This window comes from Saccopteryx bilineata, chromosome 3 (genome assembly GCF_036850765.1).
Source record: "Saccopteryx bilineata isolate mSacBil1 chromosome 3, mSacBil1_pri_phased_curated, whole genome shotgun sequence".
NCBI classification, from domain to species: domain Eukaryota; kingdom Metazoa; phylum Chordata; class Mammalia; order Chiroptera; family Emballonuridae; genus Saccopteryx; species Saccopteryx bilineata.
In genome coordinates this window covers 308,906,794-308,934,667 of record NC_089492.1, presented here as the reverse complement: position 1 = coordinate 308,934,667, position 27,874 = coordinate 308,906,794, and the positions used below count along the sequence as shown (strand labels likewise).

At 54.7% G+C, this 27,874-nt stretch overlaps 2 protein-coding genes across 11 annotated transcripts in view; one reads left to right on the top strand and one right to left on the bottom strand.

The window, feature by feature from the left end:
• The window catches only part of MYH14 (myosin heavy chain 14), a 103,356-nt gene extending 91,688 nt beyond the window's left edge, over positions 1-11,668 (top strand). For all 5 annotated transcript variants that reach the window (XM_066271465.1, XM_066271464.1, XM_066271466.1 and 2 more), the window contains 7 exons: positions 753-881; positions 1,460-1,548; positions 1,632-1,755; positions 5,764-5,972; positions 9,276-9,384; positions 10,563-10,735; positions 10,948-11,668. In XM_066271465.1, the coding sequence (XP_066127562.1) occupies positions 753-881; positions 1,460-1,548; positions 1,632-1,755; positions 5,764-5,972; positions 9,276-9,384; positions 10,563-10,735; positions 10,948-11,101 (987 nt within the window). In that variant the 3' untranslated portion in view covers positions 11,102-11,668. The remainder of the gene's footprint in view (positions 1-752; positions 882-1,459; positions 1,549-1,631; positions 1,756-5,763; positions 5,973-9,275; positions 9,385-10,562; positions 10,736-10,947) is intronic.
• Positions 11,669-15,702: 4,034 nt separating this feature from the next.
• Positions 15,703-27,329, bottom strand: KCNC3 (potassium voltage-gated channel subfamily C member 3). 6 transcript variants are annotated; one of them, XM_066271457.1, is made up of 5 exons: positions 26,439-27,329; positions 21,532-22,639; positions 19,848-20,039; positions 19,486-19,612; positions 15,825-15,890 (listed from the first exon to the last, which is right to left on the bottom strand). In XM_066271457.1, the coding sequence occupies exons 1-4, from the start codon at positions 27,327-27,329 to the stop codon at positions 19,509-19,511; spliced, it is 2,295 nt and encodes a 764-aa protein (XP_066127554.1). In that variant the 3' UTR covers positions 15,825-15,890; positions 19,486-19,508. The 6 variants fall into 6 exon arrangements, with proteins under 6 accessions (XP_066127552.1, XP_066127554.1, XP_066127557.1 ...); XM_066271460.1 differs by lacking the exon at positions 19,486-19,612 and adding an exon at positions 16,884-16,942 and having other exon boundaries at positions 15,872-15,890; XM_066271456.1 differs by lacking the exon at positions 15,825-15,890 and adding an exon at positions 16,346-16,942.
• Between the last annotated feature and the right edge of the window lie 545 nt (positions 27,330-27,874).

Genomic DNA, 27,874 nt, shown 5'->3' with positions numbered 1-27,874 from the left:
GAGAGAAAGCCCCTACACTGGAAACTATGACTATCAAGCAAATGATATTAATAACCGTGATAACTGCTCTACACCGCTCTAGCCTGCTGCTGTCCTCTCTGTGGTTACTAACAGCTATGTACTACTTTGCTGTAAAGCTACAGAGGGGGTTTTTCAATGGTGGTTTGTGTTTAATTTTTCTTCATATTAAGCATTCTTGAAGGGAAAGCCCTCATGCTGGCATCTTTCCACACTCATAGCAGTATAACCAGGTAGCAAAGCAGCTAGAAGTTTAACCCTGAAACTGGATGGCCTAGGTTCGAGTCCTGGCTCTGCCACTTGCCACCTGACCATTTGTAAACTTCACTGTGCCTGAGTTTCCCCATCTATAAACTGGGAGGAAAATCATTCTCCTCTCAACTGCAGTTATGAGGATTGAGGGAGTCTGAATGTATATATAAGAGGGCCTGGCCCTAGGTAAATATCAGCGAGTATCTGCCACTGTTATTATTCCTGCAGAGTCCAAATAGTACACACATTTTAGACTGACTTTTATTTTAAGGGGCTTCTTTTTTAAAGAAGAGGCAGCAGAGGCCAGAGAGGGTTAGGTCCTGACTGAAGGTCGCACAGAAAGTGGCTGGTGGCGGGTGGGGAAGTCCAGATCTGCAGGGCTCTGGGGGAGCCAAGGAGCCCCCACAGGGCTGCTGCAGGGTGGGGGGTTCCCAGTGAGTCACCGCCAGGCTGAGCCCGCCCACTCGCTCTCTTCTTCCCAGGCCCAGATGAAGGAGCTGTGGAGGGAGGTGGAGGAATCACGCAGCTCCAGGGAGGAGATCTTTGCCCAGAACCGGGAGAGTGACAAACGCCTTAAAGGTCTAGAGGCGGAGGTGCTTCGGCTGCAGGAGGTGAGGCCAGAAAGGGCGGGGTCCCGATATGGAAAGTGGCTCTATGGATGGGCGGGGTCCCGGGGTGGGTAGGCGTTTGGGGGACCAATTATACTGGGCCTGGGGACATTTGGGAGCCCTGGGAGGGTTCTGAGCAGGAAAGGGGCAGGGTCTGCTCTGGGGCCTTACGGAGGAGGGTGACAGAGTCTGGGGGCATGGAAGCTGGGGAGGCTGCCCCGGGCTATGGCGACAGGGAAGAAGGAACAAGGCGGAGAGTAAAGGGGCAGGTGGGCATGGCTGTGGGTGGTAAGGGGTCAGAGGAGTGGAGAGAGACCTGGGGGTCTGGCCCGGTGACTGGGGAACCTGGAGGGGGGCAGGATGGAAAGGAAACACTTGAGCTTTGTGGGGAGGTGATGAAGGCGAGGGACCTGGGGTGAACAGCAAGATTGAAGTTCATGCCAAAGTCACCCAGGGATGACATGTTCATGTGCAGTGAAAAAAAAAGGCCAGGAGAGCTGAGGTGTGAGAGGCCGTGAGGCTGGCGCCCAGATGGTCTCCCCTCGCCCCCGCTAAACACTGGTCCCTCTCTGTCACTGTAGGAACTGGCTGCTTCAGACCGCGCCCGGCGGCAAGCCCAGCAGGAACGGGACGAGATGGCCGATGAGGTGGCCAACAGTGGTCTTAGCAAGTGAGTGGCCCATGGGGGTGTGGCGCAAGGTGCCCTGCTGTGGCCATCCTGCCTGCTCACCTCCTGTGGTCCTGTTCTCCCAGGGCAGCCATTCTGGAGGAGAAGCGTCAGCTGGAGGGGCGCCTGGGACAGATGGAAGAGGAGCTGGAGGAGGAGCAGAGCAACGCGGAGCTGCTCAATGACCGCTACCGTAAGCTGCTGCTGCAGGTGAGCTCTCTGGGCCACCCCCTTCCCCCGCACCCCTACCCCCATGCCTCGGACCCTGGCCTTCAGTCCTCTTACTCAACAGACCCAGGAAAAGGGCATGTTTGAGTTGGGTTTTGAAGGTTGAATAGGAGTTCTCAGAGAAAGGTGGTGTTGATGCCTTCATTCACTTGTATTTCTGGGGCTTCTCAAGGGCTGAATCCAGAGATGAACTATGGGGGGGAAGGTCTGTATCCTGCAGAGTTCCTTGGGGAAACAGACATGGAACTACACTGCCACATTAGAGGGTAGCATGTGTGACAATAGCAGTATCCTGGGCCCAAGCGAGAGAAAGAGAGAGCGTAATAGAGATGTTTTTGCAAAAGTCACAGGAAAGCATTTGTAATTGGTAAGAAAGGACATTTGGCTGGATTTTTATTATTCCTTTATGTATGTATGTATGTATATGTGTATTTTGCTGAGGTGAGAAGCAGGGAGGCAGTCAGACAGACTCCCACATGCGCCCGACTGGGATCCACCTCATGCCCACTGGGGGCGATGCTCTGCCTATCTGGGGTGTTGCTCTGTTGCAACTGGAACCATTCTAGCACCTGAGGTGGAGGCCATGGAGCCATCCTCAGCACCCGGGCCAACTTTGCTCCAATGGAGCCTTGGCTGTGGGAGGGGAAGAAAGAGATAGAGAGGAAGGAGAGGGGGAAGGGTGGAGAAGCAGGTGGGCGCTAACTTCTGTGCGCCCTGACCAGGAATCAAACCCAGGACTTCCACATGCCGGGCCAATGCTCTACCGCTGAGTCAACGGGCCAGGGCTTGGCTGGGTTTTTAGAGACACAGAGAAAGGAAGGGATAGATAGATAGATAGATAGATAGACAGACAGATAGATAGAAGCAGTCACTTGTTGTTCAACTTATTTATGCATTCATTGGTTGCTTCCTGTATGTGCCCTTACTGGGGGTTAAACCCACAACCTTGGCATTTCAGGATGATGCTCTAACTGAGCTAACTGGCCAGGGTCTTGGCTGGGGTTTTTAAGCATAAGTAGGAGCTAGGCAGACAGAAAAGCATATTTTCATTTGTATATTTATAAGTATTTTCTGAGGTTTCTAGATGCCCAGGTCTATTCTGGGTGATGCGGGGAACCTGGAGCTGGGTCATTCCAGGTCTCTGCGCTTAAGAACATCCGTGCTAGTGGAATGCGGAGACAGACTAGCCCAATGCAGAAATACTAATGAACATGGAGGGAGCGCAAGAACTCTGAGAACTTAGAGGGGAATACTGAGCCAGCCTGGAGGCTGGGGGCTATCAGGAATGTCTTCTGATGGAGGTGATGCTTTAAGACAGTGGTAGTCAACCTGGTCCCTACTGCCCACTAGTGGGCATTTCAGCTTTCATGGTGGGCGGTAGCGGAGCAACCAAAGTATAAATAAAAAGATAGATTTAACTATAGTAAGTTGTTTTATAAAGATTTATTCTGCCAAACTTAGCAAAAATCCAACATAAAGTACTTGGTAAGTAATTACTATTATATGCTTTAACTTGCTGTAACTCTGCTTTATAAATTTTATAAAGTAAAGTTTCTTCCCTACTTTATAAATCACCATTACTGTGGAACTGGTGGGCGGTTAGAAAATTTACTCACAGAGATACAAAAGTGGGCGGTAGGTATAAAAAGGTTGACTACCCCTGTTTTAAGAGGTTTTGTAAGAAGGTAAGAGTTTGCCAGGCAGACAACAGAGGGCTAGTATTTCCAAAGAAATACCTGTTTCATTATTTTATTAATTTTAAAGATACATTTTGAAGCCTCTCATGGGCCATGCTCTGTCTCTTCTTGGGATCTCAGAGAGTAAGACCCCAGCTCATCCCTTAAGGAGACCATTGGCCAATAGGGAGGTGGCCGTACTCCAAGATGATATAGGTCACACGCAGAGTGAAATCCTCGTCACCTACAAGGCCATGAGTATGTATGTAATCAGAAAACTCCAGATGCAGAGAAGATCTACAGGTCAGCTGGCCCGGATTCTTCAACAGTTAAATTGTAAGGAAATAAAAGGGATGCAGAAGGGAACTGTAAATTAAAAGTCAATTAAGAGCTAGCGAGATATCTCGGTTTGTTAGAACATTGTCCCGATATGCAAAGGTTGCCAATTTGATCCCCAGTTAGGCACATACAGAAACAGGTCAATGTTTCTTTCTGTCTCTCTCACTTCTCTCTCTAAAAATCAATCAATAATCAATAAAATTTTAAAAAGACACTTAAAGGGCATACATAGCCTGACCTGTGGTGGCACAGTGGATAAAGCATTGACCTGGAATGCTGAGGTCGCCAATTCTAAACCCTGGGCTTGCCCAGTCAAGGCACGTACAGAAGCAACTACTATGAGTTGATGCTTCCTGCTCCTCCTCCTCTTTCTCTCCTTTCCTCTCTCTAAAATCTCTGGAAGAGGCTTCTGGAGTCATTGACTTGTTTCTTAACCTGGGTGATGGTGTTGTTTTTCTTTTACCCATATACTGTATATGATCGGTTTTTACTTTACCACAGTTTTATTTTCCAATAAAAAGATTTTTTTTTTTTAGTGAGTAAATGCTAATCACCACGTCAGTGAGTTCCAGTGAGGGTGATATAAAGTATGAATCACACTGGATCTGAGTCATATCCATGTCCTGGCATGGCCTCACTCGAGTACAAGCTGAATAAGTAAGCGGGAGCTATTATTAGGGGTGTGTTTATAAGGCCTCAGTGTAGTAGCTGCTGTTTATTGAGCCAATGTTTCTCAAAATGATTCTGCACATCACCCAGAATCACCTGAGATGCTTGTTAAGAATGTATGTTGAGCCCTGGCAGGTTGGCTCAGCAGTAGAGCATCTGCCTGGTGTATGGAAATCCCAGGTTCAATTTCAGGTCAGGGCACAAAGGAGAAGCAACTGTCTGCTTCTCTGCCCCTTCCCCTTCTCTCTCTTTCTCTCTTCCTCTCCTGCAGCTATGGCTCAAATGGCTTGAGCAAGTTGGCCCCAGGTGCTGAGGATGGCTCAGTGGCCTCACTTCAGGTGCTACAATAGCTCAGTTGCCAAGCAACAGAGCAGCAGCCACAGATGGGCAGAGCATCACCTGGTAGGGGGCTTTCTGGGTGGATCCCAGTCAAGGCGCATGTGGGAGTCTGTCTTTGCCTCCCCGCCACTCACGTAATTTAAAAAAAAAGAATGTGCTTTCAGACCCTGGCCAATTGGCTCATTGGATGGAGCATTGGCCCAGTGTGTGGACATTCTGGGTTTGTCCCTAGTCAGGCACACATGAAAGGCAACCATCTGCTTTTCTTCCCCTTGTCTCCCTTCTCTCCCTTGTTCCCTCTTACAGCCAGTGGCTGGATTGGTTCGGGCATCGCCTCGGGTGCTGAGGATAGCTCGGTTGTTTTGAGCGTTTGCCCTAGGCAATGAGGATAGCTTGGTTGGTCTAAGCATTGGCTTCAGGTGCTAAAAATAGCTCAGTGGGCTCGAGCATCGGCCCAGACAGGGGTTGCCAGGTGGATCTTGGTCAGGGCACATGCAGGAGTCTGTCTCTCTATCTCCCCTCCTCTAACTTAAAAAATAAAATGTGCATTCAGGGACCTTACTCCAGTCCTGCTGCATCAGAATCTCTGGAGGGTGAGACCATGCAGTTGGCATTTTTTTCATAAGTTTCCAGATGATCCTGGAAAGTATGACTTCCCTCGGAATAGACTCATTCACAGTCAGTGGTAGAGTTACAGCATTTAAGCAAGTTTGTGATAGCCTTGTGGACTTATTAAAATAACAAAAACCTATCCAAAAGGTTAAACCCCAGGGCTGGTACTGCTGCTCGCTGACAAGTCAATCTGGAAAAATATGCGCTCTCGTGTGCTGAGTATTTAGTATGGATCAGGCTCTGCGCTGTGCAGTTAACAATCCTCTATTTTCTAAGTTGTGGGAGGTACCTGGATATACCTACCACCATCCCTGGGAGACTCTACCGTGACGTCCTGCCTTTCCCGCGGCCACAGGTGGAATCACTGACCACGGAGTTGTCAGCTGAGCGCAGTTTCTCAGCCAAGGCAGAGAGCGGGCGGCAGCAGCTGGAGCGGCAGATCCAGGAACTCCGGGGGCGCCTGGGTGAGGAGGACGCTGGGACCCGGGCCCGCCAGAAGATGATGATTGCTGCCCTTGAGTCTAAGCTGGCCCAGGCTGAGGAGCAGCTGGAGCAAGAGAGCAGGTAGGTGGGAGAGGGCGGCATGGGTAGAGGGTGACCCTGACATTATCTTCAAAGAAGGGAAGGGGAGTTGTATTATAAACACTTGGTTTAGAAACACTGAGCCACCAGATAGAGTGTCAGCCTGGTGAATGGACATCCTGGGTTTAATTCCTGTTCAGAGCATACAGGAGAAGTGACCATCTATCTGCTTCTCTCCGCTTTCCCCCTTTTCTTCCTCTTCCCCTCCCACAGCCAGTGGCTCCATTGGTTTGAGCATGGCCCTGGGTGCTGAGGATAGCTTGGTTGGTCCAAGTATGGCATCCTCAGATGCTAAAAATAGCTTGGTACTCAAGCATCGTCTCCAGATGGGGATGCTGGGTGGATCCTGGTTGGGGTGCATGCAAGAGTCTGTCTCACTATCTCCCTCACCTAAAAAATAGAAACATCCCAAAGGCTTCATAATATTAATGGTTTTGGATTTCCTATATCATTTAAGATGCTTTGGGCTGCAAGTACTTGTACTTTCCCTACCAGTATGTTTTAAACAGTAATTATAACAGTTAGCTATAGCTGCATAACAAATTATTCTAAAACTTAATGGCTTAAAACAATAACTGTTTATTATTGTCATGAGTCTTTGGATTGACCAACAGTGAGGGTAAGTGTTAAAGGCTCCTTAGGGCTTAGACTTGGAACTGGTCCAATGTCACTTCTGCTGCATCCTGTTACTAAAGCATGTCATATGGCCAGCACAGATTTAAGGGAATGGCGAAATGGATTCTACCTCATCATGGGATCAGCTGCAAAGTCATATTGCAAAGGATGTGAATACAGAAAGCAGTGACAGTTGGGGCCATTTCTGTCATCAATTTATCACAAAGGGTTTATTTTCCTCACTGGGCAGCTGAAACATGTCTCTGGGTCAGCGTCTGTATAGTTCCTTTGTTCTTCCCTCACGATTACAAAACGGCTGCACTTGAACCACACATCACACCCCTACATCCATATTCAAAGCTAGGAATCAGCAGCTGTGTGCAGCTGAGAGAATTTCTATCTCCAGTCTTTGAAACAACCAGGAATACCCACCAGTGTTCCCAGTTAAGAACCACTGTGCTAATAAAACTAACAATACTTATGACTCCAGGGTGCAGAGTCCCCAGCAGAGTGGCAGCCTTGGGGGACACCTGTGGGAGACACCAAGGCATTTGGAGGAGTTGTGGTTGGTTCTTGGAGTCTGCAACTGAGAAGAGGGATCGGGAGCAGGTGCCTTGAATGCCAGGCTGAGGACCTCTGTCCTCGGGGCAATGGGGAGCCACGGAGCAGGGGCAGCTGGGGACAGATAGGGTCAGTGCTGGGTGTAGGAAGACCCCTTGAGCCAAGCTATGGACAGACTAGAGGAGAGAGATTGGGAGCTGGGAGGCCAGGGAGGAGGTTGGGTGATGGTCCAGGCAGAAGATGAGGCTATGAGGATGGACAGGAGGGATGAAGAAGAGAAAGGGGCAGAAGGGATGGAGCTGGGGTCTCATGGGCTGTTGGAGGTTTAAAGGGAAGGGGACAATGTTTGGGATTCAGGCCTGGTGACCGGGGAAACACGGGGTTGGAGGAAGATGTTGAATTTATTGGGGAACATGAAAGTGAGGGGTCTCAGGCATAGACTCAAGGAACTGGTCCCAGAGAGTCATAGAAGTGGTTCCGGTCCATGGGGCTGGCCAAGAGACCAGGGTCTTATGAGAAATGTAGTCTGAGGTCTTTGGGAGAGGCTTTCCAGAGGCTGATGGCCTCTTCTCCATTATACAAATGAATAAACTGAGGCTCAGAGGGTGTTAGTGATCTGCTAAAGTTCCCCTGGGAGCAAGGAGTACCAGCTGCATCCCCTGCCATGGCTTAGTGCCCTTGCCCGTGCCTGTCTCCTAGCACACCTGGGGCTGCTGTGTGCATGGCTAGGGGCCTCATCACATGGACTTCCTGCCGGGTGTGGTGGCCTGTGCAGGAGAAGCAGATGAGCAGGGGCCTTGGCGCTGGGGGAATCTGGGACAGCCTGGACAGGATTTGAGAGGAGAGTGGAAGTGCACCTGGCGCAAGGTGTCTGGCCTGCAGACCTAGGCAGATCCAGGGGGTCAGGAGGCAGAGCGGGTGTAGGAGGAAGCTCCCAGCCTACAGGGAACAAGGGGGTGTGCAGGTCTGGTGGCTGCTGAGCTGGAGGTGGGACCAGGTTGGAGCTTGGGATGGGTTTAGCAGGCAGCAGCCTGTGCAGGATGGTGGAAGTCTGGGGTGGATGAGTTTGTGCAGGGAAAATGTGCACGTGAGGAGGGGAGAAGACAATAAAGAAGACAGAGCTTTGTGTTTGTTCAACAAACACAGGAATTCAGAGAAGAGGGCCGAGAGAGGAAAGACAGAGAGAGAAAGAAAACTCCCAGCCAGGTTCAGGGAAGGTCAGGTGGGAGAAGACGAGGCCTGAGATGGGGCTGGGGCTGTGACAACAGAGGGGAGGGGACAGGACAGAGTTCAGGGGACAGTTGGACAGGGTTTGGGTACTGACAAGCTGGGAGGGGGGCAAAGGAGAGACAAGGATCCAGGACAGTGCCCAGTCAGTGGGTCAGTTACCAGAGAGGAAGATTAGGGGAAATGTAGTTGAGCAGTGGGGTCCTAGGGGGTACAGGAAACAGGTGGAGACATGGAGACACTTTTAAGAACATCAGGAGCCTAACCAGATGGTGGCACAGTGGATAGAGCATCGGATGCGGAGGCCTGGGATGTGGAGGACCCAGGTTCAAAACCCCGAGGTCTCCAGCTTGAATGTGGGCTCATCTGGCATGAGTGCAAGGTCACTGGCTTGAGGATGGGATCATAGACATGACCCCATGGTTGTTGGCTTGAGCCCAAAGGTCACTGGCTTGAAGCCCAAGGTCGATGGCTTGAGCCCAGGGTTGTTGGCTTGAGCAAGGGGTCACTGGCTCGGCTGGAGCCCCTGGTCAAGGCACATATGAGAAACAATCAATGAACAACTAAGGCACCACAATGAAGAACTGATGCTTCTCATCTCTAGCCCTTCCAGTCTGTTTGTCCCTATTTGTCCCTCTCTCTGTTGCAAAAAACAACAATGCACAAAACATCAAGAATGGCATCTTAGTAGAAGCCAAGGATGTAGGTGCCCTGGAGTGGGAAGTCTGTGTGCCAACATCTGAGTGAACAGTAGGAGTCAGTTGGGGGTGAGAAAGAGAGAAGAGGGCAGCTCAAGAACAGGAAAGCAGCTACTGGATGAGGCCAGGGGACAGAACCCCGGGGTGCGCCTCTTCCAACTCTCCTCTCCATGCCTCTCTGCAGGGAGCGCATCCTCTCCGGCAAGCTGGTGCGTAGAGCTGAGAAGCGGCTTAAGGAGGTGGTGCTCCAGGTGGAGGAGGAGCGGAGGGTGGCTGACCAGCTCAGGGACCAGGTGAGCAGCTGACCTCTCTAGGGAGCAGTGGGGAGTGGGACCACCAACAGAGAGATAGCACGTGCTGTCTCTGGAGGGTCTTCCCATCACAAGAGGCATTGTGCCCGTGCTGAACTGAAACTGGATGCATTTAACATCCCTGGGCTTGGGGCCACTGCAGGGACCTGGAACGCGTGATTTTGCAATCTGCAATCCCTGAATTCTGGAGTCTAGGAAAGTTAAGCTTTCTAGGAGCTGAGACAGTCAAGGAGAGACTAGGGCAGGGCTAAAATAACAATACGTAGTGTTGATTGAGAGCTTTCTGAGTGTCAAGCACTTTACTAAACACACAACACATAGAACATTTATTTCTTACCAGAACACTACGGTAGTGTACTGTTATTTCCCCTCAAACCCCAGTGAGAAAACTGAAGCACAGCAAGGTAAAGTAACTTGCCTAAAATTATTTAGCTAGAGAGATCGAGCCAGGGTTCAAGCCGCAGCCCTCTGGCTGCAGAGTCTGTGCTAATTACTGAGCAGTTACTGAGTTCCAAGCTCTGTGCTCCCTGCTTGTGTTCTCGCCAATCCAATGTCCCAGGTGAGGGAACAGGAACTTTAAAAGGGGATGTGATTTGCACTATAAAGTCACAGTAGAGACAGAGCCTGGATCGGGTCCCAGGTCTGTCTGACTAGATATAGCATTGCTGTGCCCTTAAAAGCTCAACTGTATTTGATTCACCATTCATTCTGCAGACAATTATTGAGCACCCACTATGTGCTGGGCACTGTGCTAGGCATGGGAGATACAGCTGTGAATGAGACAGAGAAGGTCCTTACCCTTGGAGCTCACATTTTCAGCACAAGAAAAGAAAGACACAAGAAGCCAATAAACAAGTAGAGATAATTACAGACTGTGACAACAGCTATGAAGAAAAAAGGGAATGAAGAGCAAGGGAGACAAAGAGGATTGGAGAAGTGACGTTGGAATTGAGATCTTATGGCTGAGGAAGAGTCAGGCAGAGAGAACGTCAGGTGCAAAGGCCCTGGGGTATGAATGAATATAGCTTGGTGAGTTTGGAGCAAAAAGATGACCAGAGTGGCTAGAGAGGAGAAGGGAGTGGTAGGGCGTATTGAGTGCTAAGAAGGAGGGGTGGGGACAGCACCCAGAGACGTGACCTGACCTCCCTGCTCCCACCAAGCTGGAGAAGGGGAACCTTCGAGTGAAACAGCTGAAGCGGCAGCTGGAGGAGGCTGAGGAAGAGGCATCCAGGGCTCAGGCAGGTCGTCGGAGGTTGCAGCGTGAGCTGGAGGATGTCACAGAGTCTGCTGAGTCCATGAACCGCGAAGTGACCACGTTAAGGAACCGGCTCCGGTATGGCCATGCTGCACCTGCACACCCTCACTCCATAAACCCTGCCCCCCCCTGCGCCCTATCATTCTCTGTCCCACCCTTCCCACTGCTCATTTCTCCCTTTCTCATCTCTTTCTTCTCATTTTATTATCTCCCTCTGTATCTTCCTATCTCTTACTTTTCTCTCCACTCCCTTCATTTAATCTCTATCTCCTGGTCTCTCCTCCCTACAGACGGGGCCCCCTCACTTTCACCACCCGCACCGTGCGCCAGGTCTTCCGACTGGAGGAGGGCGTGGCCTCAGATGAGGAGGCTGAGGAGGCGGAGCCCGGGTCTGCAGCGCAGCCCCCGGAAGAGCAGCCCCCAGAAGCAGCTCAGCCCCAGTGATCTCTTCCTGCGCCCAGCCGTCAGCCCCTCCCTCTCTGGCCAAGCTGGTCCCATGAACCCACCCTGTGGCTTCTTGCACTTTGGAAATGGCGTCACCTGCTGACACCGCGGCACTTACCAACCCCACCACAGAGAGCCTCTGAGACCTCCTGTAAACGCAGAGCATTGAGGAGCAGGGAGCAGGGAGCAGGGAGGCAAGGTCCGGGGCTCTCGCTGGAGTGGAAATTGGGGTGTCTTTGGCATACTGTGGTCCCATACAGATCCCATCCTTCCTTCAGTTGTTGCTGGTCTTTATTAGGAAGGGAGCATGGCCCTCCTCCGCAAGGGGCGACCAGCCCATGGCCCTCCTCCCCCTCGCTCTCCCAGGACTCCATCAGCCTTTGATTCTTGGAGAGGGGCAGGATAAGGGTGCCTTCTCCCGTTCCTCCCTTGCTCTGCCCTCCCTTCTGGTTGCTATTGTGTGATCATAGTTCGGTTGGAGTCCCTGTCGGGGCTGGAGGAGTCTCCTGACTCTCTAGCCTCCAGCTCTGTCAGAAATAAACTCCAGCCCAACTGGACCGCGCTCGGGTAGTGTGTGTTCCTGTATGAAGGGAAGGGGGTTCTGATGGGTCCAGATAGGCCCTGACTCCTTCCGGCTGCTGGGGCTGCAGTTGGGGCAGTCTGCTGGTTCTGATCACAACTGGTTAGGGGCCCTCCTGGGTACTGGACATTTCCCCTCCCCCCCAGCCTCCCTCCAAGGTAATGCTTCCATTATACAGATGAGGAGACTGAGGCTTAGAGTTGCAATGTCCCTTACTCCAAACCTCCCAGTCATTGAGGGGTGCTATACTCTGGCCTCTGGCTGACCCTAGTCTTTGCAAAACAATGACAATAATGACCTTGTTAGGACATTTATTGAGTCTGTGCCGGCCTGTTTAGCTGTGCTGAACACGGGACGTTTGGTCTCAATTCTCGGCTCAACCACTAGAAGCAGGGATCCCCTTGCTTTCCAGCACCTAGGACAGTGCCTGGCACCTACTTGGCTTTCATATATTTGTTGAGTGGCTAGATCAGTCTATCCCAGTGGTAGTCAACCTGGTCCCTACCGCCCACTAGTGGGCGTTCCAGCTTTCATGGTGGGCGGTAGCAGAGCAACCAAAGTATAAATAAAAAAAAACATTTAACTATAGTAAGTTGTTTTATAACGATTTATTCTGCCAAACTTAGTGAAAATCCGACATAAAGTACTTGGTAAGTAATACTATATGCTTAAGTTGCTGAAATTCTTCTTTATAAATTTTATAAAGTTACTTCCCTACTTTATAAATCACCATTACTGTGGAACCGGTAGGCGGTTAGAAAATTTTACTATTAACAGAGATACAAAAGTGGGCGGTAGGTATAAAAAGGTTGACTACCCCTGCTCTATCCTAATCTTTTGGAACAGCAAAACAAGCCCAGAGAGGTTGAGAGACTTGCCCAAGGGCACACAACTACTAAGAAATTGAAACCACACAGGCTGGCTTCATAGTCAGCAATATGGAGTGTGCTGTCCTCAGTCCCTGAACACACACTGGGGACTCAGGTCCACCCCTCCCTTGGAGACTAGTCACCCTCCCTCAGGAGTTCATTCACACACCCTCAGACTTTCCACTTAGGGGTGTAGGCAGGCACCTACCCCAAATCAGGTTAAAGCCAATGATCAGCGGAACATTTGGGCCCCCAAAGTGCACGCCCATGCCACTTTAATTCGACCCCTACTCTTGAAGACCGGACCCACTGTCTACTCCCAAACCTCCCCAGCCCCAACTGGGAGACCTTCCCAGCACATAAACAGAACGCAACTTTTAAGTGAAAAGGAAACTTTAATTTTGGTGGGGAATGAAAAGGTGCTGGAAGGGGGCATGACACTTTTTCTTTTTTGAGGGGGTGACATGCGGCAGCTTCTGCATTGGGCGGTTCATGCACCCAGGGTGGGCATGGGGGAGGCTTGGGGGAGGGGCCGTGCCGACCCCTCCCTCCCTGCCCTGGGGGTGGGCTGAGAAGACCCGCCATTAGCACCAGAGTTGGACGATTTGCAGACCTCCCCTCCCCACACTGACTCCAGACACCCGCCCCCATCCCTGAGAGCGCCCCCTTGCCACTCCCTCCCCCACATCGACAGGCCAGGCCCGCCCCGCCCACATTCGAGTGAAACTTATTGCTGTGGGTGACGGGGAGGGTGGTGCCGCTGAGTTCAGGAAGACCCCCGCCATTCATCCCTCCCCAATCGCCCCGCCCCCTACCCCGTGCCCGTGCGTTCCCGGAGCGCAGGAGGGGCGCGACATGCGTGTGGGGAGCGCGTCATGCAGCGCATGCGTGTAGTTGCGGGCACCCTGGCGGCCAGGGGAGGGGGAAAAGGGGAGCGGGACTTGGAAGTCGTCCCTTTAGCTCGCTCTCTCCCTCCCCTAATCCCACAGTTTATTGACTTGGGGGATGAGAATCACGGTTTGTAGAGGCTTAATAATGATCGTGGTTATTTTGAAAAGCTGAACTAAAAAGCTGGGTACGTGTGGCAGATTGGCGAGCAGAGGGGAGACATTGGGAAGAGGTCTGTACCCTTTGGAAAAGATCCTCACCCCCTTTCCCCGCACCGTTCAGCTTCCATGAGGGTCAGGGGAATCTGGGGGGCTTTTTATTTTTAATAAGAAGTTAAACCCTTTGGCAATATAGTCAGTCCCCACCCCCATACCCTGGTGTCTGGAGCCCCTAGCCCTTTGCCCCGCCCACTCCCCGCAGAACCTGCCTCACCCTCACCCCTGATTCACCAGGGTTTAGGGTCCGAGGGAAGGATGGGGGGGACTCAAAATGTCCCTTGCATAGGAATCGTTGCATCAAGAATCATGCTCAGTAACACCCCCCCAACCCTGGGGTGTGAGGTGGGGGTGTTCCTGAGGCCGTGGGAGCAGAGGAAGGTTACTAATTTTGTAGGCCCCCAGCTCCAAAAGGGGGGCCCCTCTAAGGATTCTGGGACCGGTGCGGTCTCCGGGCTTGGGGGAGGTAGCGCATCCTTGAGCCAGGATGGAATATGAGAAGTGATTTTCCACCCGTGGGCGTGGCGTGGCGAGGAACGCCGGGGAACACGGGCTGGAGTTCCAACCCAGGTGGGTAGGCTGTCGTTTCCTAAGCTCCAGTGTCCCTCCACTCAGGCACAGTCCCTAAATGGAAATACTTATAACCTAAATAAACGGTGTCCTGGTCAACCAGTAGTATCTGGACTTACCCGCCTAGGTGCAAAGTGCCATGAAAGATAAAAACTTTCATAAGAGACAAAATCTTCCCTTGCGCTGCCTCAAACCTCAGCATGTCCGCAGAGGCACAAACACGACCCTCCGGGGAACACTGGTGTCCACGAAGAGGGTACCTTTTAGGTACCTTTTTAAGGGAAGACGCTGTTGGGGGGCAGGGTTGAGCATAAGAAAGGGGGTGCCCTGGAGAGGTCAGGTTCCCTGGAATTACAGACAGGTTGGGCCCATCTGGGAAATTCTAGCGGCAGGGGAACCTGAGGTGGATGTCTGATGTCAGAGATGTGGGGGTGTCTGGTGGGGTTGAGGCCTGAGGATTTGGGGGTATCCAGATGTCTGAGACTGGGAAGGTTTTGGAGCATCCCAAAGGCTGAAAGTGAGCTGCAGGGCTGGGTCACCTCTTGGAGGATTGAGAGGTGCCGGGATGCACTCCAGGGAGTGGGTGGTGATGGGAGGGCTTGGGGGCAGCATCTGTGTGCAGAGGTTAAGTTACAGGAGTGTGTGTGGGTTTGGGGGATGCGGGATGCCAGGGTCAGTGTTAGGAGTTCTGGGTGCAGGTCTCATGTCCTGGGAATCTGGAGTGGGTGTTGGGGAATTTTGTGTGCTAGGGCCAGACCATCCCAGGAGTTCTGGGATGGGAGGTCTGAGTCCATGCAGCAAGAACAGAGGCTAGCAGATCCCTGGGTGGGGGGGGGGGAAGAGTGAAAGGCTGCAATTCACCAGAGGGATCCTCCTAAAGGCTGAAGGAGCAGCTGTCCGCAGCGTACCCCCTTCTACCATCTGAGCTCAGCTGGAGTTTTTGGCTCCGGCGACTGTTCCTCCTGCCCCCACATTGTCACTGATTATTTTTTTAAACTCAGTGCATGATAAGTTGCCCTCCTGAGGTGAAGGGTAGGAGGCTAGGAGACCCTCCTGTGGCTTAAAGGCCAGCCTGACCCCCTTGAGGTCCCTGCCCTTTCCCAGAGTACCCCTTCCCTCAACCACGTAGCATGCAGCCCCTGGCGCTTATTGCTGAAGTGGAGTTGGGGGGAGGGGTCCAGGTTGGGGGAGACATGCAGAGTAGGGGGGAGGTGCCCCAAATGTAAGTGGCATAATTTGGACGTATTTACACAAGTTGATGGGAAGGGGGTGTCCTATGGCTCATGGAGACCTGAGAAGGCTTTATTTGGGGGGGCGGAGAGTTGGGGGTATGGGCTTTGGCCCCTCCCCCTCCATCCTGGGGCCCAGGTGGGATTGAGGGGCCCGGGGGTGTCTGCTGGCATCATAGTCTCCGTTGCATATTATTGACTTTTGGATTTTTAAAAAACCCTTTCTCCCACCCCCCCACCCTAGCTCCTTTGACCTTCTTCCCTGTCACCCCCGAGACCCCCCCCACAGAGGGAGGGGGTGCTAGAGGATAGAGGGCAGGGTTGGGGGAGCGCGGCGGGTGGCCCTGGGAGAGCCAGGGGGGGTGGCAAGGGGCGCAAGGCGCAGAGACACCCCGCTCAGGCCCGCGATGCTGCTCAAACTGCGGGATTTCTCGTAACCTGGGGGGAGGGGCAGAGACACGGGGAGGAAGCATGGAGCGGGGGGTGCGGGGGAGTGGGTCCCATAGACAGAGACCCCAAGACAGAGAGAGGGAGGCAGGAAAGAGACAGACAGAAAGGATACCGGATGGAGAAAGACAGTCAGGAAAAGCAAGACAGAGAGAGAAGACGAGATGGAGACGGTGAGAACAACAGAGAGACGGTCAGACACCAAGACACAAAAAGACAGAGGGTAAGAGGCAGAGAGATGGACAGAGGCGGACCAAGGAGATGGAGAGAGAGAGAAGTGAACAAATCGGACAGTCAGTCGCATCAAGAAGAAAGGTTCAGACATGGGGAGGGGGGAAGAGACTCAGGGTTAGGAGGCGGGGTGGCCCCGCCGAGCCTCCCCCGCCCCATCCCCACACAGCCCGGCCCCCCTCCCCTTCCCCCATTGGCCCCCTCTCATCTGAGGCAAAAAAAGGTGGGGGCAGCAAGGCAGATGGTGGCAGCAGGGGCATGGGTTGGAGCTCAGGTGGAAGGCATATGGGGGAGCAGCCTGGGGAGGACTGGGAGGGAACTGGCAGGGCTGCCACCGGCTCGCCTAGATGTCCGGAAGGAGGAAGGGAGCTGTGAGGGGCTGAATGGATGGAGCAAAAGCAGGCAGTGCCCCATGGGGCTGGAGAATTGCTCCAGAGCAGTCTGAGGGGGCAAGGCTCAGCTGAAGGTCATGGCAGGGTATCTTTCAGGGATGGGGGTCTTTCAATGGGTACCCCCTGATGGGAAGGTTCTAGCAGTGTCTTGATAGCCACTGGGATCTAAGATCCAGAAGCACATGTGTGGTTTCCTGAACACTTGGGGATGTCCTAAGGTTTCTGCCAGTGTCTGGGGCTTTGCTAGGTAGTGCCAAAGGGTCTGTCTGGACAACATCTCAAACACATGAGGGAGAGCCTAAGGGGGTTGGGAGCCCACTGTCTGGGGGACACCCCTTCCCAGCCATTCCCCAATGCTAACCTGGGGGGGAGGGACAGGGGGGACCGAGGGTCTCACGAGGTCTCAGGCGGTGACAAGAGCTGGGGACAGAAATACACAGAGTCATGGCGGGGGGAGGGTGGTCACAGGGATCCCCCCAACACAGCCTCACTGTTGGGGGTTGGAGAAACGCGGGATCTCTTCCTCCTCTCTGGTGTTTTCCGGGGGAGGGGAGCAGTGAAATGGGGGCGGCCAGAAACATCAAATATGGAAGGAGCTTCCGGGGTGTCTGGGGTTGGGGGTAAGGGGAGAAGGGAGGAGGGAGAAGGCTGGGGAGTAAGGGGGAACACGTGTCAGGTGTCAGACTCAGGCGGCTGGTGAGGGAAGATGGAGAAGGGAGTGGTCATGGGTCAGGTGGGGGACAAACCAGGAGGAAGGGTCTTGGGAGCAGAGCAATAGTGGAGTGAGGGTCATGGAGGAAGGAGAAACGGAAAGTGAGGAAGGGAAGGGGTGGGGGGGTGGTCCAGGATTCAGTCAGACCCATCAGCTCCAGCCATTATTTGAGTTCAATGAATGGATTTTGGCATCAGAGGCAAGAGAAGCAGAGACTTCCCACCAGCCACCTCCTCCCCCAGCCCACCCTCACCCACAGTCCCAGGTCCTCCCCACTCCCTCTGCCCCTCAGTTCCAAGGGGCCCATCCAGACCTTGGGGTGGGGGACAAAGGGTGGGGACAGGACTGGGTGCAAGCAGGAAGAAGGGTCAGGTGGGAGCGGGGAAGGGGCTGGTAATGAGATGAAAATGGGAGATGGTATGGAGAGGGGGTGGTTGCAACTAGGAGAGGTGGAGGGACAGAACAAGAGCCTGACAGTCCCCTCTGGGTTCTCATCCAGTCTACTGTGTGACCTGGGGTCAGCGATAGCCCTCCCTGAACTTCTATAGAACAAGGGGGCTTAGACAAGGCTATCTCCTTCGGCTTCCCAAGACGTGCTCCAGCATCCCCTTGGGCTGTGGACCGGGATGTAGAATGTATCACCTTGTATTTCTAAGGAAGATTCCACAGATGTTTGTTGAATGAGTAAGAGATGGATCAAATTCCTTCAGGTGGCTCTCTATCACTTTTAAGATCAACCCAGCCTCCCCAGGGACAAAAATACCCTCCTGATCCTTCTGCACAGACTGGCTGGCACCCTTCTCCCTTCAGCTGCTCAGCTCCTTCCTTCCTTGCTATTACTCTAAAAAGCCAAGCTCTACACCTCAGGACCTCAGGACCTTTGCACTTGCTGTTCCTTCTGCCTGGCTGGCCCTTTCACCTCAAAAAGCCCTTCCACTCACTTGAAGTGACCAGAGTGCTTTCTACTTCCTCCAACCAGGGCTCTGGGGACTACATGGTCTATGTCACAACTATTCTATTCCACTGTTGTAACATAGCAGTGGCTAGATCCCAGTAAAGTTTTATTTACAAAACAGCTGGCTGGAGGAGTTGGCCCATGGGCTGCAGTGTGGCAACCCATGTGATGGCAGATTCTTGCCCTGGACTGCACCCTCAATAATTAGTTGCTGAATGAATGAATGGATAAGTAGATGCAAACAGCTAGGGTGGTTGTGAGGATTACAAAAGATACGTTAAATCCTGGCCTGTGGTAAGTGCTTGGTTCTGTTTGCTGAATGATTCATTGACTAACAACTCTCTCTTCACTCTGTCCCTGCCCCCCCCTATGCAGGGCTGGTCCCCAACCCTTTCCCTCCTGTTCCCTGACTAGGCCTCCTTCCTTCCTCTCCATCCCCACAGCCCTGACTCAGGCTCAGGACCTCCAGCCTCTCCCTCCAGTCTGTCCCCCAGGGCCCAGAGGGGACCTGCTCTCCCCAGGCCCCTGGAGGGCTCCCATCCCCTCAGCCTGGCCCTCCTTCCTGCCTCATGGCTGTCTACCAGCCTAGTCTCCTGGTAGACATTTGCTTGGCTTGTCACTCTGGTCACTACTGTCTAATGGGATCACTTCCTCACTGGCCGTCAGGATAACTCTATCAGTTATCAATTCTTTCAGAAAGCCTTTTCTATCACTTCCTCCTATCTGGGGGGGGGGTGATTATGACCCTGTGCCACCTCCTTATCTGCACATTGCTTCAAATAGTGGCTTTCTCCATGGTGTCTGCCCCTCCCACCAAACTGAGAGCTCCAAGGAGAGGAGGGTCAATTCTGTACACTGATGAATTCCCCATGCAGTGCACCTGTGGGTGTTCTAGAAGCCGGCCAACACAAGTGACTAATGGGTGGCTGAGTCTTTCTCATCCCATCTTGCACCCTGAAGAGTGTCCTGGGTGTGCACCCCGTTTTCTTGTTTGAATTATTTTAAAAACCAAAAGGGGAGGCAGGGAGAGAGATGCCGATGGGGGTGAGGATGGGGTCAGTCGTGAGGGCAGGGAGGAAGGTCAGGCACATGGTGGGGAGGGTTGGGGTTAGTTCTAAGGGGTTAGTGAGCGGCAGGGCAAGTCCTGGGCAGGTGGGTGTAGGGTCAATGTCAGAACTGAAGGTTAATTGGAGGGAGCTCTTCACGGTGAAGGGGCAGGAGTCTCGGTCAGGGGGGCTGCATGTTCTCAGAGGGATTAGTCAAGAGGGGGATGATCAGATGACAGGGGCTACTTACCCTGGGGGGAGGGGGTTCGTCCACTAGGGGGATATCCAGGCTGCAGCGTTGGCGTTGAGGTCGGGCAAGAAGCTTGGGGGGCCTGGCTTACGCCAGTCTGGGGGGGGCAGTGGGGGAGCACCGGTGGCTGGGGGTGGGGGAAGAGGCCAGAGAGTCGGGGTGGGGGAAATGGAGATGGAATAAAGACAGGTGAAGGGTCAGTGGTGAGGAAACTTGGGGGAGGGAGTTCTGAGAGGGATGAGATTTGGGGCCAGGGGATGGGAGAAGGGAAGTCCGGCACCTCCTCCCCATCCCCCTCTCCCCCCTCCCCTGAGGGAGGCGAGAGAGGGTGGGTCCCAGGGGGCCAGTGGAGGGCACCTCACCTTTCCGGATGGAGCCATCAGGGGAAGGGGCGTAGTCAGTGAGGAGGAAACAGGCCCGGTCCCTGCTGTAGCGGCCCCGGCTCCCAGGAGTGATGGGGCTCTTGTCTTCCGGGGACATAGCGGGCTGGTCGATGGCCGGGCAGTCCTCATGGGCAAGCGCAGCTGCTGCTGGGTCCCCATTAGGGCGGGGGTCTGCACCCCCAGGGTCAGACAGAGATACAGCAGAGTGAGGTGTGGAAACTCATGTTGGGGGCAAGACTAGTAAGGAGCGGGTGTTGCGGACTTGGGTGTTGGAAGCAAATGTCTAAAGGGCAGGGTGTCAGAGGTGACAGGAAAGGCTCAACTGGGAGCAGGGTGTTAGGGGGCATGGCTGGTGGGTTTGGGGAGCGGGCCACTAGGAAAGGATGTTGGGTGTTGGGAAGGACAAGATGGGAGGGGAGTGTGGTTAGGGGGCAGTGTTGATGGAGGCGCAGAGGAGGGCGTTGAGTGCTAGGAAGTGCTAGTCAGGCCAGGTGTTAAGTGCTGGGAGGCGCAGGCCTGGGGCATTTGGAGATGGAGGGAGACATGGGGAACAGGTGGTTGGGAAGAGAGCTGGGACACAGCATTGGGTGGTGCAGGTGGTTGAAGTGAACTGAGTGGGGCAGGCCTGAGGCAAGGCCTTGGGTTGGTGGGGTACCGGGTTGGGGTAGATGGCTGGAGGGATGTAGAGGGCTGGGAGGTGCTTGCTTAGGAATGGGTGTTGGGTGCTGAAGAGGACACAGTTGGAAAGGGTTAGAAGGTGACAGATGAGGGAGGGGGAGGGGGGGTCCCCTAGGCTCTGACTCGAGCTATTTTTAATTGGTATGAAACTGGGTCAGTGGCTAAGGGAGTAAGATGGGGGCCAGGTGGCCCAGCTCCCTTTCTTGACCTACTTAAGACATGGGGGTGGGGCCCACCAGCCTCTCCCTCCTCCCAGACTAACACCCCAGTCACTGCCTGGAGGTACAGACTCCCCTGCAGGAAGGGACACACATAGGCTCAGCCAACTGTCCTACTATCTCCCTGGCTTCACCTCAGTCCTCCTGGCAACATCTCTCTGAACCGCCCTCAGACCCCTCTCTGCAGAGCCAGAGACTGGGCCCTGAGTCCCATGGCCTTTTTACCCTCTGGGACTGTCTCTCCTAGCCACTCTTTCACTCTTAGTTTTTAGTTTTAAGTCATTTCCTCTCTTGTCTCAGTTATTCAAACCTGAACTCTCTGCTGCTGACCCCCCCACTCTCCACCCCCGCATCCTCTCTATCTCCCTTTTCAGTGACAATCTCTTGGTTTCAAACTCTGTGGCCTTTGGAATCAAGGTTTTCTCTGGGAAGCTCAGATGCTGCAACCATCTCCTGACTTCTTGTCTCTGGCCACCTGGTGACGCACATGGGAGACCCTCTCCCTGTGTCTTCCTGAGTAATTCACTTGCAAGTCTGTCTCTCCCAGGAACTGTCCTTCACATGAAATCTGTCCCTGTCATCATCTATTTCTGTGCCACTTCTCAGGCCTAAGCAATTGCTATTCCCTTTTTTCTCTCCTCTCTGTTGCTGGCCACCCCGTCTGTCTAAATCTCAGCATCTACCTCCTGCCCCCCTCGAAACTTCCCCACTGCTTCCCAGGCATATCCACCTGTGCCCCCCACAACCCCCTCATGTCCCCTCCTCACCTGCCCGGTTGATCTCAATCACTTCTTCCTGAGCCAACGGGCAAGGCTCCCCAGGGGCTGGCAGAGGGGGCAGCCCCATGATCCCGAGTCCACCCGCTCCCCCCCTGAGCAGCCCGGGGTGCGTGTGGGGCCCCGGTGGGTAGGCCCCAGCCATAGTCACCCCCATGGAGGGTGGAGTGATGGGCGGTGGGGGGCTGATACCCCCACTGCCATGATGAGGGTGGGGCGGGGGTGGTGGGGGCGGGTCTGGCTTGCAGTAGTTGGGTGACCCAGGCTGCGGGGGCCGGGGGATGTGTTTATTCTTCTTCTTGGGCAGCTTCTGCTTGGCCATGGCCAGAGAATAGTACATGCCAAAGTTGTTGACAATGACGGGCACAGGCATGGCGATGGTGAGCACCCCTGCCAGGGCACACAGCGCCCCAACCAGCATCCCCGACCATGTCTTGGGGTACATGTCTCCATAGCCCAGGGTTGTCATGGTGACCACGGCCCACCAGAAGCCGATGGGGATGTTCTTGAAGTAGGTGTGATTGGAGCCCAGGATATCATCGGGGTCGGCGCCAATGCGCTCAGCATAGTAGATCATGGTGGCGAAGATGAGCACGCCCAGCGCCAGGAAGATGATAAGCAGCAGAAACTCGTTGGTGCTGGCACGGAGCGTGTGGCCCAGCACACGCAGCCCCACGAAGTGGCGCGTCAACTTGAAGATGCGCAGGATACGCACGAAGCGGACAACCCGCAGGAAGCCCAGCACGTCCTTGGCGGCCTTGGAGCTGAGGCCTGAGAGGCCCACCTCAAGATAGAAGGGCAGGATGGCCACACAGTCGATGATGTTGAGGCTGCTCTTGAGGAATTCCACCTTGTCCGGGCAGAAGGTGATGCGCATGAGGAACTCAAAGGTGAACCAGACCACGCACACGCCCTCCACATAAGTCAGGAAGGGCTCCGTCTCCACCTCCACATTGGTGATGTTCTCCGGCGGGGCCCCGGGGATCGGGGAAGCCTGTGTCACCGTCTTGTTGCTAATGTGGATGAAGCCCTCGTGGGTCTCCAGGCAGAAGGTGGTGATGGAGATGAGGATGAAGAAGAGGGAGGCAAAGGCCACATACTGCAGGGCAGGGTGGGAAAGAGAAGGCACAAGGGTGACCCAGGCATCTGGTCAACTAGCCATTTCCACAAGAGCCTCCCAGGGGCTCCTGTCCCAGCCCCAAACGCTTCCCTCTGATCTCCATTCCCACTAAAGCTAGCCAAAGGGAAGGTAGAGGACCCGAAGCAACTCTCCCCCAGCTCCAGAGAGCTGGCTCCAGTACATGGACAACTTCTGTCCTGGGAACAGCAATTTCTGGCCCTGTGCTCTGTCTCCTAGACCACTTCCCCTCACCTTCCTGTCCTCTGTGTCCTATCTCTGGGCTCTGCTATGGGAGACTAAGATCACACATGCTCTGTGTGTCAGAGGGTTTGGAGGTGGGCCTGGAGGTGAGAAAAGGGGCCCAAGGTGGGTGGGGAGTTAATTCAAGTTTGTACAGCACTATTGTGAGAATTAATTAAGTAGACAAAGGGCCTGGCTGCAGAAACAGTGGTTGGCCAGTATCTGGAACTCAGGAAGGTCTGAGCTTTTATGAGGGTATGGGGCATCAGTTAGTGGGGGACAAGGTCAGGGCCTCAGAAAGGAGCCAGGATTTAAGGACCTTGGTGCCAAAGTCTGAGCCCCAGAAAAGTGAGAAGGCTGAAGGTGAGGCCAAAGCCCCAGAAGGTGAGGCCATAGCCCAGGGAGGACGGGGCCTGGGATGGAACCACACAAGGGAGGAGGGTGTATTAGTCCTGAACGGGGAAGGAAGTGAAGTGTCAAGTCTCCAAAAAGGGAGAGCGATAGGGATAGGGATGAAGAGATGGGGCTTTAAGGCTCCCAAGGGGAAGGGAGGGTCAGGGGCTTGGACCTGGGAAGATGAGGCAATTGAGGGCCAAAGAAAGGCGAGGGGGCCGTTAGGAGATGCAGAGAATTGGGGATGGGGACCTGCCTGGTTATTTCAGGATGGGGAATGACCAGAGTCCCACCAAACAACGTTGTAGTTTGATGACAGCCTTGAGGAAGGCCGGGGGTGGGGTCAAGATCTTGGAAAGGGGAATGGATCAAGCCTCTAAAGATGACAGTGGGCTTTATCAAATATGTAGAGGGGAAGCAGTGAGGTTAGTCCTTGGAGAGGGAAAGGAATTAATGTTGAGGCAACGAGGAGGTTTTCAGATGGATAGAGGAGGTGGAAGGGCCTGGGGTGCAGAGCAGAGAGGGAGTCCAAAGTGAGGCTGCAAAAAGGACCCTAAACCTTGGGGTGGACTGGGGGTCGGCTCCCGCCTTCTCTGCCCCACCCCCCTCTTCGTTTCTCCGCAGTGGTTTAAGAGGCCACAGGCCGCCGCAGAGCGCATGCCTGGAGCTTCCCCCGCCCGCTCCCAGCCGGGCGCACCGCGCAGGCTGCGGCACCGCAGTGGGGGTGGGCCGGCCGGACCAGGGGGCGGGGCGCGCGGCGGCCAGCACCGCGGACAGTTCCCCCGCCGCAGTGCGCAGCCGCAGCGGCTGGGAGCTGTTTTAACCCCTTCAGGGCCGCATCCGAGCCGGCTGCGCGCAGCCGCAGTGCCATCCTTTCACAGCGGGAGGCCGCGGGCCCGGAGCTAGATTAAACTCCTTCCATCCCAGCACACAGAAAGGAAGGTGGGCTCCGCCGCAGTGCGCAGCTGTAGAAGCTGGACAGCATCGGGACTGATTTAACCCCTTGCCCCGAGAAAGTTCAAAAGCAGGAGTAGTAGGAGGGCATGAAGTCCCTGTAAGAAGGAAAGGAGAGATTACCGGGAAGGGGAGTGAAGGGGGATAGGGCCCGACCCTCCACTTCTCATTTTAGCCTCAGCTCCCAACTCTACCACGCTATCTTACTTGGAGGCTGGAAAGTGATTGGCACGCCGTGAACACTCAAAAAAAATTTTGTGGAGTAAAATGAGTGACCCCCTGTAGCTGTCCCGGACCTCTAGCCTCACCTCAGCACCCTTCAATGGGGTCGCAAAAGGGAACGGTGCCCCAGGCCATGGAGGAAAAAGGGCCATTCAGAAGCCTGAGGGGGCATCTAGGGCCATGTCCCTTCTGTACCTCGTCCTCCCCACCTCCCCCCACCCAACCCCAAATCTCGCCAACTCAGCGCTTCCCGGGGACCAAACTTTATGCGGTGCCTCCGGGGCCCCCCTCCCGCTTACTCCCTCCCCCAGCGTGAATGCGGCACTGCGGCTCCGCGTCCTTCCGGGCTCAGGACGCGGCACGGTGGGGGGAGGGGGCCGAACCGGTTCCTCAGGGTGTTTGGGTCCCCAGGAGTCTAGGAGGGGTCCCTAGAGTCACTACTCTTTCCATCTTTCTAATTTCCCCCGTTTTGAACTGCCCTCCTCCCTTCCAACACGGCAGGAAGTTAGGAGGAGGAAGAGGTTCAAGGGAGAACTTGGAAGAAGGGTAGTTATTTGCCTAGAAAGTTATGAATGTTTGAAGTTAAAAAAGTTTTGGAAGGAAGATAAAGGGAGCTAGGGGGATCTGGAATTTCAAGGGAGATAGGGCCGGAGGCTGCGCGCTCTTTGGCTCACCTTGGGGTGGGGGAGAAGCTAGGAGCTCAGTCCAGGCCTTTGGACTGAGTGTGGGAGGAGGCTTGGGAAAGGGGGGCAGGCGAGGCTGGGGGCCAGTGGAAAGATACCAAGACAGGGGAGAAAGAACTGGCAGCTATTTTGGGAAGGAAGTCTTTGGGCTGATAACTTGAGAAAAGTCCCAACGATTAAGGTTAGGTAAAGTTCTGGAGCAGGAAAACGTCATTTACCTACTGGGAAAGGGGCTGAGAGGCTGGGGGTCAGGGAGCTTGTCCCAGAGAAAGAGGGTACGCTGTGCAATTTGAAGGATGGAAAAGAGAAGCTGGGAGAATCTATGGGTGAGGAGGAAGCAATTCTGTAGAGCATATGGGAGGTTGTGAAAGGACAAGCATATAATGAGGGCTCAGAAGAAATTGAGGAGTGTGAAAGGCTCTGGGAAAGTCTAGCTTTGTGGGGAAAGTCCTTGGGGTGGTAGTTGGCATGGAGAATGTAGGAAGCGACTTGAACACAGAGGGTCCCAGGAGGAAAGATGTCCCAGGACAGGTTCGGAGAAGCCCAGAAGGCTCTGAAATTGGGGTGGGGGGGTATCTTCTGAGACTCTGAGGGCAGAAGAAACAGGGGGATTCAAAAATAGCCAGAACTCAAACTTGGAGGGCAGGTCAGGGAGAAGGGCAAAGGGAAAAGGAAGCAAGAAGCTGTTGGGAGAGCCTGAGGAACTAAAGGCTTGAGAGAAAGCTTGGGGTGGGGTCTGCAGGGAGTGGGGAAAGGGAGGCAGTTTTCACGGGGCTTGGGACACTTTGAGGCAAGGATGTCTTCTAAGGGTCTGGGATGGTCCAAGAAAATGAGGCCTGGGGAGGTGTCCTCAAAGGGTCTGAGGGTGGCCAAGAGAGGTGAGGAGTTAGAGGGGTTCGGATGGCTGAGGGTTGGGGGAAGGTCTTCTGAGGATCTCCAAGGGATCCGGGAATGGCGGGGTGACGTTGTTCAGAAGATTCCAGGAGGAAGTTTCTAAGGGTTTATCTAGGGTGACCTAGAGAAGTGGGGTGAAGTTTGAAGGGATATGGGGGACCGTAAAGGTTGGAGAAAAGTCTTCTGAGGATCTGAGGATGGCCGGGAGACGGGGGTGTGTTCCATGGAGTGAGGAAGAATCGGGGGTGGGGTGAGAGGCTTCTAAGAGTCACGGAGGCAGAGAGAGACCAGAAGAGGCTAGACCGGCCACAAGATTCTGAGGGTTGGGAAGGGGAGCTCCGAGTGTATGGAGGAGAATAATGGGGGGGGGGGGGCTTCGACATTGCGCTCACCCTGGCTGCCCGTGACGAGTAGGGGTCCTCGAAGAGCGCCCACACGCGAGGCTGCCAGCGGCGCCACCACGTGCCGCCCGCTCCGCCCGCGCCCCCTGGCGGTCCTCCGGCGCCGCCACCCGCGTCCTGGAAGCAAAGGCGCTTGAGTTCGCCGCCCGCGCCGTCCAGGCCACCGCCGCCCGCGCCCGCCTCATCGTCCAGGCCCGCATCTTGGGCTCCTGCGGCGTTGGCAGCGTTGGCGGCGCCCGCAGAGTCGGGCGCCTCGAAGGAGTCGAGCGCCTCCTCAGCATCGCGGTGCTGCCGGTAGGTCATCCAGCAGCAGGCCTCCACGTCGGTCTCGTCGATGCCCCAGAAGCCGAGCTCCTCCTCGAAGAGCGGCCCGCACACGTCAGCCGGGCAGTGCAGCTTGCCAGTGCGGTAGTAGTTGAGCACGTAGGCGAAGACACCCGGGTGCCGGTCGAAGAAGAACTCGTCAGTACCAGGGTCGTAATCAAAGCGTGCCGCCGCCTCAGGCTCCGTCAGTCCGGCCAGCCGCGTCCCCGGCAGGGTGCGCAGCGTCGACCGGTACGTCTCATGGCGCACGCCGCCCACGTTGATCACGATCTTGCCGCTGTCGCCACCGCCGCCGCCGTGCCGCCCCATGGCCGCCGCCGGCAGCCCGGGGCATGGCTCGGCGCGCCGGTCCCCGGGCCCGCGGGATGTCGGGGGGCCCGCCGGGGACGCGGCAGGGCCGGGCTGAGCAGCCTGCTGCTGCTGCTGCTGCTGCTGCAGCGGCGGCGGCGGCGGGGGCAGCGGCGGAGAGGAGTCCGGCGGCTGCAGCGGCGGCGCCAGCTGCTGCTTGCTAGCCCCCTGGCGTCCGCGGAAGGAGGAGACGCAGACTGAGCTCAGCATTGGACGGGGGGCGGGGATTGAGGGCGTGGCCTTGTTGGGCGGGGCTTCAGGGGCAGAGACAAAAAGGATTGGGTGGATAAATAACGATAATAAGGGGGCGTGGCGTAAGTAGGGGAGTAACTGAAGTGATTGGCCTGTGGAGTAGTGGGGCGGAGTTGAAGCAGAGAGAAGGGCTGGGACTCTTAACATTGCCTAGCTGCTGAACGTGACGGAGCAGCAGATGAAACACCCCGATTGGATCTTTCTGAGAGAGGGGCGTGGTGAGGTGTTTAAGGAGGCGGGACGCGTCGCTAATGTTACCTGGCTTGGCAGCACAAGAAGAACGGCGGAGATGGGGTTAGATATAAGAATGAGATTTGATTAAACTGAAAAAAGGACAAGGCGAGGCAGAGAAAAGGGACTCGTCCAACTTATTAGAGGCATGACTGGCCGTGAAGGGCGGAGCTAGGGGCGGGGCTACAATGGAGTAAACCATTCTGATTGGACAGAGCAGGATCGCGGGCTCGGACCTAAAGAGCGGATAAGCAGGACCGGGTGAAGAACAG

Excerpts from the sequence above, each read along its gene's own strand:
- KCNC3 (XM_066271455.1), bottom strand. The coding sequence starts at position 27,329 with ATGCTGAGCTCAGTCTGCGTCTCCTCCTTCCGCGGACGCCAGGGGGCT. Across the intron at positions 22,640-26,438 it reads ACTCGTCACGGGCAGCCAGG|TATGTGGCCTTTGCCTCCCT; the intron begins GTGAGCGCAATG and ends CCTGCCCTGCAG. Across the intron at positions 15,891-19,847 it reads TGATGGCTCCATCCGGAAAG|GTTACGAGAAATCCCGCAGT; the intron begins GTGAGGTGCCCT and ends CCCTCCCCCCAG.